Consider the following 13,921-nt stretch of genomic DNA (forward strand, 5'->3'; position numbering starts at 1 on the left):
ATGGTCACTTTTTTGGACTTCACCCTTATTTTTATTTTTCGTAACCCCACCCTCAAAAGAGACACCTTTGAATATGAGCTAATATTTTGCAAAATGTCTTCCACTCAGAACTTCACAAAGTAAATAACTGCCAGCCAAAATTACTATGAAAGCCAGGTTTCATTCTCTTTGCCCTCAGGCTGCATTATAATCAAGGGCATGTCTAGATCAGGCGATATCCCAGGGATCGCCCCGGAATCATCCCTGTGTGTCCATATGATGCACAGGAGATCCCAGGGCAGGGAGGGATGATCCCTCCCTTTGCAGCTTTTATCCCGACTTTTCACGAGGTCTTGGGATTGTCCTGAGACCACAGGAGCTGTGGGCAGCCATCCTGGTTTCTTCATTTATTTATTTTTAATAATTTTTATTTGTTTTCTACACTATATAAACATACAACATTACAATAATAATAATAATAATAATAATAATAATAATAATAATAATAATAAAAAAGAAACATCAAACAACTGCTACATACATATTGAATAAATGTTGAGTACATATATGTTGAATAAGTATTACCTATACATTATCATACTACAACATAATCATTCTTAACATAAAAGTGCACCCCCCACCTCGGGATCTATTCCTGAGTCCAAAATCTGATCGTTTCTTCTGCTGGCGGTTTCCCACTTCCCTTAGTAAACACAAATATTAGGAACTGTTTCCAGATTCCTTCAAACTCATTTATTTTAGTTACGCCTTTTCTCCACTTAATATTACATGTCAGTTTATCATTCATGGCTATATCCCATACTTCTTTGTACCATTCTTCAATAGAATATTCCCCTTGAATCTTCCAGTTCCTAGCTACCATCAATCGTGCTGCAACCAGCAAACTCGATATCAGCTCTATAGTTTCTTTTCCACACTTTATATCTTCAAATAGTGACAGCAATGCAATCTTTGGTGTTTGTTCTATTTTCATTCCCACTATTTCTTCAATTTCTGAAAACACCATCTTCCATAATCTTTGTACATATTTGCATTGCCACCACATATGTAAATACGTTCCTTTTCCCCCACAACCTCTCCAACAATTTGCTGAATGCTGATCATTTATCTTATTCAATCTAATCGGGGTTAGGTACCACCTCCATAAATTTTTAAAATAGTTCTCCTTTATTCTCACTGATAAACTTCTCAACACTCTTTGTTTCCATAGTCCCTCCCATCTCTGTCGCCCTATTTGTACCTTCAAATCTGACTCCCATACCATTTTCTCTGAGTTCTCTCTAAACTCCTTTTCTAATAATATTTTATATATTTCACTCATTAACCCTTTTAAAACTATACTACCTCCTTTTCCTTTTTCCTTATTTACTATTAACTCTTCAAACTTCGTCATCTTTCTACAAACTTTATTATCTTTAATCCACTTTTTATTCCATTGTTCTAATTGATAGAAGCATTAAAGGATAATCGAGGGAATTATTGTCATATAATGAAAGATAAAATAAAAATTTTCCAGGAATTTTATCAGGAACTATATAAGGGTAAAGAAACTCAACAAGAAAAGGTGGAGGAGTATATTGGAAGGTTTATAAAGAATGGAATAAAACCAGAATATAAAGAGTTAATGGAGAAGGTAATAACTCAAAGAGAAGTTGAAGATGTCATTGATAATTTAAAAGTTGGTAAATCACTGGGAGCAGATGGTTTAGGACCAGAATATTATAAGGTCTTCAAAGAATTTTTAGTTCCAAAGCTATTGGAACTTTATAATAGGATATTATTAGGAGAGAAGATACCTGAATCATGGGAACACTCATTGATAATTCTGATCCCAAAACCAGATAAAGACCTGACTAGTCCTGATTCTTACAGACCTATCTCGTTAATAAATCAGGATGCCAAAATTTTCTCATCTATTATGGCTAAATGGTTAAATAAATTTATATCAGAATATATAGGAGAAGATCAATGTGGGTTTATGGCAGGAAGGCAGATGCATAATCTAGTGGGAAGAGTTTTAAATGTAATAAATGTAATAAAAAAATCAAATATCAAGGCAGGAATTATTGCATTGGATATTTTTAAGGCTTTTAATTGTGTGAGCTGGCAGGCATTAAAGATTATTGTAGATAAATTGGGATTTGGAAATAAATTTAAAAACATAATAGAACAGTTATATTCCCAAAATACAGCTGTAGTGGTGGTAAATGATGGACTCACTGAAAAGATACGACTAGCCAGAGGACAAGACAAGGATGTCCGCTCTCGCTGGTCCTTTTTGTAATGGTTATGGAAGTATTGGCGAAGGCACTAAGGGAGGATGAAGAGTTAGAAGGAATTGGAGAGGTAAGGGAAATAAAGTTAAACATGTTTGCGGATGATACTTTATTGACCATTAAGAACCCAATAAGAAAATTAGAAAGAATTAAATATCAGTTGAGGGAATTTGAAGAAATTACAGGGTTAAGAATAAATTGGTCTAAATCAGAGATGATGTTGTTTAATTATACTAAGAAGGAAGAAAAGGATTGGGAACATAAGGGAATAGAAATGAAAGTTAAGGAGGAGATTAAATATTTGGGAATTAAAATTACAAAAAAATCCTGGTTTCTTCATGGCTCCTCAGGAGTAAACATGAGGAAGAGGGGACTGGGCATGGGGCACGGAGCTATTCAGGAGCTCCATGTCCATCAGGATGGGGGTGGGAAGTGGGATTTTTTTTAAAAAAACCTAACCTTTTCAATGGAGCGTTTGTGCGCTTATTTTCAATAAAGAAACAAAAAACAAAAACGCAGGCGCGACATCCTCTTCCTCCCGGGACATCGCCTGAGGGGGAGGATTTCACGATCATCATATTGTGTGAACCTCCCCCTCCCCTCCTTAGGTATAGACATGCCGAAAGACTCTGTATTTATAAAATAATACTTTTAAGAAGAAGAAAAAGAATTTAACTGTGAGCCCACATGTTAGTTCGAAATAAAAACCAGGTTTGATAGGGCAATGCTATGCATATTTTCTTGGAAGCAATCCAAAGGGCTGACTCCAGGCCACTGTGCAGAGGATTTGAGCCTAAATGACGTTCCCTTCAGACTCTCAATCGGTATTTGAACTGAACATCATGAGATGGTTTTGTGTTTCCAAACCCATGTCTTCTTACATCTGTCGTAGGCATTTCTTCTTCTGCATTAACCAGTTCCATGTCAAAGTAGGCCAGCATCAATAAGACAAACATCTTCATTTCATTAACAGCAAAAAATCGCCCAGGACAAAGTCCAGTTCCACCACCGAAAGGCATACTGTAATACTTTAGCTTTTTCCCGTTCTTGTAGAACTCCTTTTTTATCCCACCTGGGGTCACAAACCTGTCATATTTGAATGTGTGAGGGTCAGGGTGGATTTCTGGATCTGTTTGCAGTGCAAGAAAAGGAGAAAGCACAAGATCATCACCTTTCCGGAGAGTATATTCTTTGCCATCGGCCATCTTAATATCCATTTCCTGCATCACGGTTCTGTAGAGAAAAATAGACCCATTCAAGCGCAGAGTTTCCTCTATTGCACTGTCCAGAAGAGGAGTTTTGATCATATCCAAGGACACGCTGATGAAGGGGCCGCCTGTCTTGTCCTCCTGACCGGTCTCTCTTAGAATTCTGTCCACTTCTTCCCTCACTGCCTTCATTGCTTCTGGATATTTCAGGAGATACAGAAGAATCCAGAAAGAAGCATTGACAATGTTAGTTTGAGATAGCCATAGAAGCAGCAGCTGAAGTTGAGTCCGTATCTTTTCAGTCATCCCAGTCTCAGCCACATGCTGATCTTGCTCAGCTACCCAATTGCTGATGCCGTCCCTTTGATACAACTTTTCTACTGAGAGAATGTCCCAGAAGTACTTCTTCAAGTTCTCTGTCTCCTTCTTGCTTAGAGGGTCTATGATGCCGGTGACCATATGGGGATAGAAACTGTCAAATTTCTCAAAATTTTCAGAGAAGTTTCCACGTTGTGTCATTTCATTCTCCTTAGCATTTTCTTTGCTGTCTACATCTTTCTGTGGCTCATTGCCAAATAAAGTCAGAAAAGAGGCTTGGAATACAGTTTTGTAGGTAAAGTGGAGGACTCCCTCCTGCTGCCAAGATCTTTTCCCCTCACCTGAATTGTGATTGAGAAGAATCACAGACTTCAACTTCTCCATCATCACCTGGTTCAGGACAGGTAGATACTTCCCTCCGAGATACTTATCACTGATTTTTTTAAAACTATGTAGCAGAGATTCTGTGCAAGGAAGGCTAAAAATATTACGTGCCACCATTGATGTAAATTTACTATAACTCAGCACTTGTTTTGATACATTCATTAAGGGTTCATAAGTAGAAGGATCAATCAAAAAATGCATGTAATTGCCTTTGAGCAAAACTGTGAAAATATCCCCATGTTTCTTCCGCATCCTTTCCAAAAACACTTCAGGGCTCCGAATGAAACTTAGCCCGTGTCCGATCCATGGAAGGAAGCCTTTTTCCAAGGGGGGTTCCTTGGGTTTCCTCTTGCGAAATGCTCCTATTTTATGGAGTCCACCAAGTAGGGTTGCCAAGAGGCAAGCTAAGAAAGTGCAAAGCACAGTCTCCCAGAAAGTCATTGCTGATGCACTGGAGGAAACACTGCAAAAGAAAAAATGAATCCACAGGTTTATATGAATCAACCAATCAGATGGCACATCAGGGTGGGGTGATCTAATCCCATTTCTAAGCAGGTACAGGCAGTTGCAGTTTTCCTGTTCCATTATTTATTTATTTATTTATTCATGAAAATATTGATATCCTGCCCTATATCACAATTATCTCAGGGCAGTGTACAGATAAAATCATACATATAAAATAGAATAAATATACAATTCTAAAACAAATTAAACCATTACTATGTTAAAACTTATATGAAATTTTAAAACAGTAAAATCCAATTAAAAGATGACAGTGTGCAGGCTGGTGGATTTAGCCATCAAAGGCCCTGTCAAAAAGCCATGTGTTAACCTGCACCGAAATGAAACCAGTGCCAGTCAGGCCTCCAAGGGGAGGGCATTCCACAGCCAGGGTGCCACAACAGAGAAAGCCCTCTCCTATGTCCCACCATAACATATATCTTAGAATCATAGAATCATAAAATAGCAAAGTTGGAAGGGACCTACAAGGCCATCGAGTCCAACCCCCTGCTCAATGCAGGAATCCACTCTAAAGCATCCCTGACAGATGGCTGTCCAGCTGCCTCTTGAAGGACTCTAGTGTGGTAGAGCCCACAACCTCCCCAGGTAACTGATTCCATTGTTGTACTGCTTTAACAGTCAAGAAGTTTTTCCTGATTTAAAGCTGGAACCTGGCTTCCTTTAACTTGAACCCATTATTCCGTGTCCTGCACTCTGGGAGGATCGAGAAGAGATCCTGGCCCTCCTCAGTGTGACAACCTTTGAAGTACTTGAAGAGTGCTCTCAGGTCTCCCTTCGACCTTCTCTTCTACAGGTTAAACATGCCCAGTTGATTCAGTCTCTCTTCATAGGGCTTTGTTTCCAGACCCCTGATCATTTTTGTTGCCCTCCTCTGAACCACCTCCAGGTTTCTGCATCCTTCTTGAATTGTGGAGACCAGAACTGGACGCAATACTCTAGATGAGGCCTAACCAGGACCTCATTAGTCTGACAGGATTTGTTCCTGACAAATCCATGTTGGCTTCAAGTAATCTTGCGTTGTTGGGGCAGGGAGAAAGGCTCTTCCGACAGATCTCAGGTCTAGGCCAGGCAGATATAGGGAGAGGTTCTCCCTCAAGTATCTAGGACTCAAGCAGTTTAGGGCCTTAAACGTCATTACCAACATCTTGAATTCCAACCGGAAATGTATTGGCAACCAGTGCAACTCCTTTAAGACCGGTGTGATATGGTCTCTATGAGCTGTTCCAGTTTGCAATGCAGCTGCTGCATTTTGCTGGACAAAGCACAGGCCATTCCAATGCAATTGGAAAGGAAGAAACAAAAAGGAAATAAAGACTATGGGTAGAAAGTATTCTCCAGGTACTCATGGATGGGAATGTTATGGACGTAATTTATCTTGATTTCAGCAAATCTTTTGATAAAGTGCCCCATGATATTCTAATTAACAAACTAACTAAAAGTGGGCCATATGGAACAATTATTAGATGGATTCACAGTTGGCTATAGAATCGTACTCAAAGAGTGCTTATCAATGGTACCTTCTCAAACTGGAGGGACGTAATGAGTGGGCCTGGGCCCAGTGCTGGGCCCAGTGCTCTTCAACATTTTTATTAATGATTTGGACAAGGAGGTGCAGGAAATGCTTATCAAATTTGCATATGACACAAAATTGGGTGGGATAGCTAATACAATGGAAGACTGAAACAAACTTCAAAGTGATCTTGATAGGCTGGAGTGCTGGGCTGAAAACAACAGAATGAAATTGAATAGGGATAAATGCCAAGTTCTATATCTATACTATACTTCTTTATTACGATCTATAGATCCATGAAAAAAACAAAGAACAAGAATCAAACATGAAATCATACAGTTAGAGCTATTATGAACTTATGTCTAATACATAGAGAGTTCTAATCCTGGCCGCCACTGTAAGAAATTTAGCAACAGCCAAAGTTACTCTTGAGGACTTATCTTCCAACAGAAACTTAACATAAAATTTGCCTGAACTTCTGGACAGTTTACTCAACAATGGGGTGATCATAAGATGGCGGGCCTGATTATAAAAGCTACAGGACAGAAGGATATGCTCCATCGTCTCCACTTCCATGTTCCTACAGGGGCACCGTCGTTCTTTATAGGAGACACCAGCATATCTGCCCTGAAGTAATTCAATAGAATAAACATTGCATCTGGCCTTGGAGAAATCAATACGATATTTAGCGACCGACAAGTTCTTTAGATAGTCAGCCAGCTGAAGAGGCCCAACGTAATGAATGTGCAATGCACTGGGAGAGCAAGAAACATGAGAGCGAACGCGTAAGTCGCAGAAGGCTATATCCCACAGTCTTTGTTTAACAGTTTTCATAGCAAAATTCAAGCCCAGATTAAGGAGGAGGGAAGAGGAGAGACCTATTGAAGCTGCCTTCCTGGCAAGAAGCTTGGACCAATTGTTCACATAGTTGTCCTGAGCCAGACATGGAAGCAGACCTGAGCCCCTCCCAAAAATACTAACTTCCATCCAAAATTTTAAGGCAGACCACCAAGCCCTAAGTGAAAGAGAGCTTTCCCTGGTTTCCAACAAAAGTACCGAATTAGGGACACACTTTGGGAGTTGAAGAAGGGTCCTCAAAAACCTTGTCTGTAGCCTATCTATCTCAGATGTTAATCCCCCTATCCAGATGTTGGAGGCATATAAAAGCTGGGCTACAGACTTGGCATTAAACACTTTGATGGCAGACGGTATAAACATTCCCCCTTTAGTAAAGAAAAAGCGTGTTATTGCGGCTGAACTGACTGAAGCTTTGTTAAGGGTGGCCGATCTATGGGCTCTCCAGGACAGGGTATGATGGAATAACAGCCCCAGGTAGGAGAAATTTTTCACCTGTTCCAGGATATGCCCATCAAGGGACCACCGACGTTGAGAAAATCTATTTTCAAAGACCATGACTTTAGATTTCTCAAAATTAATTTTCAGATCATTGGTCAAACAAAAGTTGGAAAATTTCATTAAAAGATGTTTCAAACCAGGTCTAGAGCGGGAGAGAATAACAGCATCGTCTGCGTAAAGTAGAATAGGAATTTTCCTTGTGCCAAGTTTGGGCAAGTGTTCTTCATGGTCAGACAGGGCCTCCTCAATATCGTTTATGTATAAGTTAAATAGCGTAGGTGCAAGGATACAGCCCTGTCTTACTCCTCTAGACATAGGAATTTCATTTGAAAGCTGTCCCTGTGTGCCACATCTAACTTGCATCCTGCTGTCGCTGTATAGAACCATTATAAGATTAAGAAGTCTTTTGTCCACCAGGATTTTATCTAATTTCTCCCATAGTTTAGTTCTAGGGATGGAGTCGAAAGAGGACTTCAGATCCATGAAGGCGACAAACCATTATAAGATTAAGAAGTCTTTTGTCCACCAGGATTTTATCTAATTTCTCCCATAGTTTAGTTCTAGGGATGGAGTCGAAAGCGGACTTCAGATCCATGAAGGCGACAAACAGTTTGCTACGTAGAAACTTAAGATGTTTCTCCGCTAAGTGAAAAAGAATCAGACCATGATCAGAGGTGGAGTGATTCTTTCTAAAGGCAGCTTGGGCCTCAGTGACAACATTATTGGCCTCGAGGATGTCAGTTAGCCTATTATATAGAAATCGAGCATAGAGCTTGCCTATTATTGAGAGCAGGCTAATAGGTCTAAAATTCCCTGGGTCCTTTGGGTGTCCCTTTTTGTATATCGGAACCACAATTGCGTGTCTCCAACTGTCAGGGATTTTTCCAGATTGATTTATAATGGTAAAAAGGGCGGCTAACAAAGGGGCCCACCAATCCTGATTGATTTTAATAAATTCAGCAGGGATAAAATCTATGCCGGGTGCCTTACCCCCTTTAAGTTGTTGGATTAATTCAATCACTTCCTACTTAGAGACCGAATTCCAGGGGGGGAGGGAGGAGAAAGTGACATCCTGCATATCAGCCTGAGCTGATTGTATAGTGTCTGGGTCGGTAAAAATGGCTCTGAAATTATCCTCCCAGAGCTGGAATTGTGCAACTGGGTGCTTGGCAGTTGGATCGTAAGGCGCCCGACACAATCTGCCAAAACATTTTTGAATCATTATTCAAGGAGGCATTTAACAGCAAGGACCAGGAGTTTCGTTCAGCTTGGCGTCTTTTTTGGGCTATGAGGGACTTGTATTGCTTTTTTAGCTGAAAATAGGTCAAAGGGAGATAATTGTAGCCCAGTTTTCTGTAGGTTATATAAGACTCCCTTATCTCATTTTTCTTCAGGTAACATTCTCTGTCAAACCAAATAGGACCCTTATAGATCGTAGGGGTAGTATTATCTGGCCCTGACTTACCTGTATGAGTTAAAGCATCTTGGAAAGAGCCGATTAGATCATCATACGCTTTTATAGAGGATGCAGCTGATTCCTTCGACAAAATTGCTGATCTTAATCGAATTACCGAATCGGAGTTTAATCTTTCCTCTAGAAGACTGCTTGATTTATCAGACCATTTTACCCTTATTCTGTGTGGGCACTAGAGCAGGACATCAGTTAAGTGGGTATGGGGTAGTCGTAGATTAGAAGTTGGGGCACATAAAGTAAGGGTTAGGGGCTGGTGATCGCTTCAGGTTCTTGTACCTATATAAAAATGGTATACTAACTGGAAGGCATTTCTAGACGCCAGCCCATAGTCTATTGTGCTCGAACCAAATGAATTTGAGAAGGTAAATTCACCTGAGCCTTCCCAAAGGTCCACCCCATTTAAAATAATTAAATCCAGACTGAGCTGAAGTTGAGCCAGGCAAAAACCGGCGTAATTCAGAAACTGATCTTTTGAGTTTCTGTGTGGAAAATTTCGATTTTCCCTGAGTTCACTCAAGATAGGGTATCTTGCTTCTAGATTGTTGTTATTGGAGCCAATCCTGGCATTAAAGTCACCCAGAATATATAAATATGCATCAGGGAACCTAATAATTTGAGTGGATATATAGCTCTCTACTTTATGCCAGAATTTCTTGATCTGCTCATTGGATTTAGCAGGAGGGATATAAACAGTCACAAAAATAAAATGACTAGCATTAATTTCCAAACAAATTCCAAATGCCAGTTGTTCATACTTTTCTAATTCAGTTACCTTAGCTATCAGTGAAGAGGACACCAAGATGGCAAGGCCACCCCCTCGAGCGACCTTTCTTATTTGCCTGGTGAACATTCAAAGAGTAGGAGGAAAATCCATTAACAACAACAGTATCCATGGCCCAAGTTTCCTGAAGCAGGATCACATCAAAGAAAGAGATATATTGACAAAAGCAGCTATCCCAACATTTGTTCGCCCAGCCCGCAATATTCCAGGATATGATCCTGAGATAGGAATCACCCTGGGGCCACTGGCATCAATCCAGTGGGGTAATCCCGACCAATGATCCATCCATGTCCCTCTGAATGCAGCCATTCCCCTTTGCTGTCATGTGGTTCGATGGAAGCTGTGGGTCGGAATCGATGATACTGGGCGATATTAACTCTGATGTCGGCCCTACTTGATTAGCATTGGGCAGCCCTCCAGACAGCTGTGGCAGTTGGCAGGATGGGATGGACGATGACTTGCTCCCCACCGATGTATGCAGCACTCCTGGATAGAGGCACGACGTCGGACGAGTGTTGTCAACTTTCACAGGAGTGTCTTGACCAAAAGTTATCAGATCTTGCAAGGTAGTAATGGTATGTTGCCCTTCGGCCAAGGGCTGAGCGCAAAAGAAATCGACCTCCACCCCCGAATGAAGTGAATCGGGAGACAGAACCTGTTCCAACATAAAGGAGTTGGAGGGCCTGCTCGGAGATTGCTGGATGATTTGAGGCTGGTCTTCACAAAGGGCGTTACTAGACGAGGCTGTAGCGTGCGTTACCTTCCGCAGTCACGTCGAGGCTTCCAGATGACGTTCACGAGGATCCGCCGTTATCCTGCGGTGAAGCCTCTTTATCCCGTCTTTAAAAAAGTGAGTTCTAGTGCGCCTTTTCCTGCCGTCCCGCACTAATTTGGAGTACGTGTGGGAGGATGTGAGGTCACTGCGGTCCTCACTGGGCAGGAAAAGGTGTGCTAAGGGGAGTGGCCAGCGGCTTCGGTCAAGCCGCCTCCGCCATTTGCGCCCAGTCCGCCAGCTGGGGCAGTGCGGCAGAGCGGCTTTTTTTAATTATTCCTAAGTGACAGTTTGCACAGGAACGGAGGACCGCAAAAGTGGCTGGTGTGCCGCTGGGGGTGTGTGGGGGATGGGTGGGGAATGTGCGGCTGCTTTTCCTATTTCAATCTTTGCGTGGGTCACTTTTCAGAAAGGCGGGCATCCCACAGTCATGGGAAGCTGGTGGCTCCTCGCGGTGGGCAGCCACCGCGGCCGCATAATGGCAGTGCTGTATGGTGCGCCGAAGATGTAAAGGCGAGCGGGGACTGAGGAGGACAGTCCAGGCATGAAGGGCTGTGTGCCTGTTGGTGTGAGTACACGGCTGGAAAAGGGCACAGCTGTTTCTGGGCTGCTGCCATGCCTACGGCCAGATGTGGGTTGGCTCCGTGGGATGGGGGAAGAGGGCACAGAGGCGGTCATCGCCGCCGACACTTCAGAGGCATGATGGGAGATGTAGGCACAGAGTGCCCATGCAGACGACTGACCTCGGGTCATATGAAACACGCCACGACCCCCATCAGGAAGTGACCGCATCAATGTTGACCCTCAGCACCAGCGCTTGCTGGCCACGCCCCCTGTGAGCCATCCACCAATGGCAACTGGCTCCTCTCCATCCCCTCCCCACTTCAGCTGGCACTGGCACTGCCGGTGCCACCGCCGCCGCCGGCGCTGCCGCCACTACCGCGGCAGCAGCGCTGACGGCTGTGCAAGCGATCGGCGCTGTTTGCGGTCCTCCAGACTTGCGCAAACCGTGCGGTGAGTGAAAAAAAAGCCGCGGAAATCAGGCCGGTGTGGCTGCGCAACCGTGCTCGCGCCGTCAACAGCACAACCGGCGCAAACTTCCGCAACAAATCGAAGGACGGTGTGGATGATGAGGCGTCACGGCTGAACAGGAAAATCCGCTTTCACCGCTCCTCAACGACGGAACACCCGGTAGGTCTAGCAAAGCCCACAGTGGGCAGGAAGAAGATATAAAGCTTTTGTGTGGTAGATCTGCTTCTTCAATCGCTGCAATTGAAAGAGCCATGGATTTGCTGCTCCTCAGTTTAGGGGCATTAAACTGCAGCTGGAGGATAGAATTAGAACGGCTTTTGATGGATATCAAACTGTTACTTCGGAGGAAGAACCCCAGCCTCGGACCGGTCTTTGCTACTTTCTGATTCAGGACATGATCTTCTACAGTGTTTGGTTATTACTCAGCGCTGTGACTGCTTTTACATATCCTACTTGTTTGCTTTTTTCTGTGCCTGCCTTCTTGTTCTTGTTTTGCAACTGCTTGCTACTGGTCGTGGCCGGGCTTGTTCTGGTTAATGCTGTTCTTCGCTTGTTTTACTTGTCTGGCTTCTTGCTATTTCTCTCTCCTCATTTTCTTCTCTCAATTCTTTTCTCCTCATATCTGTTCCTTATGGCTCGTTCCAATTTCGTCTCTCCTAACTTAGTTCCTATTCGGTGTCTCCCCTCTTCTCAGCTGCCTTTTTCATGTTCCTTATGGAACTGTCGATCTGTCGCTTCTAAGGCCCCTGTCATTCAGGACTTGTTTATCTCTAGGTCTCTTCACCTCCTTGCTCTTACTGAAACCTGGCTTCCTGCCCATGATACCGCCATCTCTGCTGCCCTCTCTCTTGGAGGACTCTCTTTCTCTCACTCGAGTCACCCAGAGGGTCGTGGTGGTGGTGTGGGTCTTTTATTATCTAGTCTGTGCCAGTTACAACCTCTTTCCATTCCACCATCACATTGTTTCTCCTCCTTTGAGGCACATGTGTGAGGCTCTTCACTCCATTGCGACTGCGGGTTGCAGTTCTGTACCGCCCCCCCAGGCTCGTCCTCAAAATTTCTCTCTGATTTTGATTCGTGGTTGTCCTTTTTCCTCTCTGACAACTGTCCTACTCTTATCTTGGGTGATTTCAATATTCATGTGGATGACCCTCAAGACGCTGCAGCTCTACGATTTCTCTCCTTATCTTCCTCTTATGATCCTAAGCTTTGGTCTGATGCACCCACACATTCCCTTGGACACTGTTTGGATCTTGTTCTCACTCGGAATTGCTCTGTTTTGGACTTTTCTACTGCTGACTTTCCTTTGTCAGATCATCATCTAGTTTCTTTCACGATTACTCATAATCCTCCTCCTTCACATCCTGTTTCTCGCTCTTGTCGTGACTTGCAATCTATCAATTATGAGGCTTTTTCTCAGTCTCTAGCCTCCTCTCTTCCTTCTGTCTTTTCTGCTGTCTCCTTGGACTCCGCTGTCTCCTTCTTTAATTCCTCCTTATCTTCAACTCTTGATAATCTTGCTCCATCTACAACTCGGATAGTTCATCCTTCTCAACCCCAACCGTGGCTCACCTCTTTCATCCACTACCTTCATTCTTGTTCCCGGGCAGCTGAACGCCTTTGGCGTAGGACCAGGGACTGGGCGGACTTTGTCCATTACAAATTTGTTCTCTCCTCTTTCTCTTCTGCTATTTCATTGGCCAAACAGCAGTATTACTCAATGTTGATCCAGTCAAATGCTAGGCATCCTCAGCGGCTCTTTGCGTCCTTCAATTCTCTTCTGAAGCCTAATCCACCATCTCTCCCCGCCTCTCTGTCTGCTAATAACTTTGCCTCTTTTTTCAATGCTAAAATCCAAACTATTCGCTCTGATCTGGCCAGCTCTGCTCCTCTTCCAGTTCCTGTTCCTCATCTGTCAGTTCCTCCTGCAAATTTCTCTGCATTTCCTTTGGTCTCAGCTGATGAACTGTCTACAATACTGTGCTCTTCGAAGCCTTCCACTTGTTCTCGTGATCGAGTCTTTGTTAATCTTATCCCTGCTATCCTACCTTCCTTGCTTCATATTATTAATTTTTCTTTGTCCTCTGGTTCATTTCCTTCTGCTTTTAAACATGCTACAGTCTCTTCTATTCTCAAGAAACCTACTCTTGATGTGCTATCTCTGTCTAACTACCGACCTGTCTCTTTGTTGCCTTTTGTTTCAAAGATCCTGGAGCGTGTAGTCTACTCTCGCTGTCTTGATTTTCTTTCTAGTAACTCTGCTCTGGATCCTTTTCAATCTGGACTCC

At 43.0% G+C, this 13,921-nt stretch overlaps 1 protein-coding gene across 2 annotated transcripts in view; it reads right to left on the reverse strand.

The window, feature by feature from the left end:
• Positions 1 to 514: 514 nt before the first annotated feature.
• Positions 515 to 13,921, reverse strand: part of LOC134396270 (7-alpha-hydroxycholest-4-en-3-one 12-alpha-hydroxylase-like) — a 67,363-nt gene continuing 53,956 nt past the window's right edge. For both annotated transcript variants that reach the window (XM_063122703.1, XM_063122693.1), the window contains one exon: positions 515 to 4,649. In XM_063122703.1, the coding sequence (XP_062978773.1) occupies positions 3,086 to 4,627 (1,542 nt within the window). In that variant the 5' untranslated portion in view covers positions 4,628 to 4,649 and the 3' untranslated portion in view covers positions 515 to 3,085. The remainder of the gene's footprint in view (positions 4,650 to 13,921) is intronic.

This window comes from Elgaria multicarinata, chromosome 1 (assembly GCF_023053635.1).
Source record: "Elgaria multicarinata webbii isolate HBS135686 ecotype San Diego chromosome 1, rElgMul1.1.pri, whole genome shotgun sequence".
NCBI classification, from domain to species: Eukaryota; Metazoa; Chordata; class Lepidosauria; order Squamata; family Anguidae; genus Elgaria; species Elgaria multicarinata.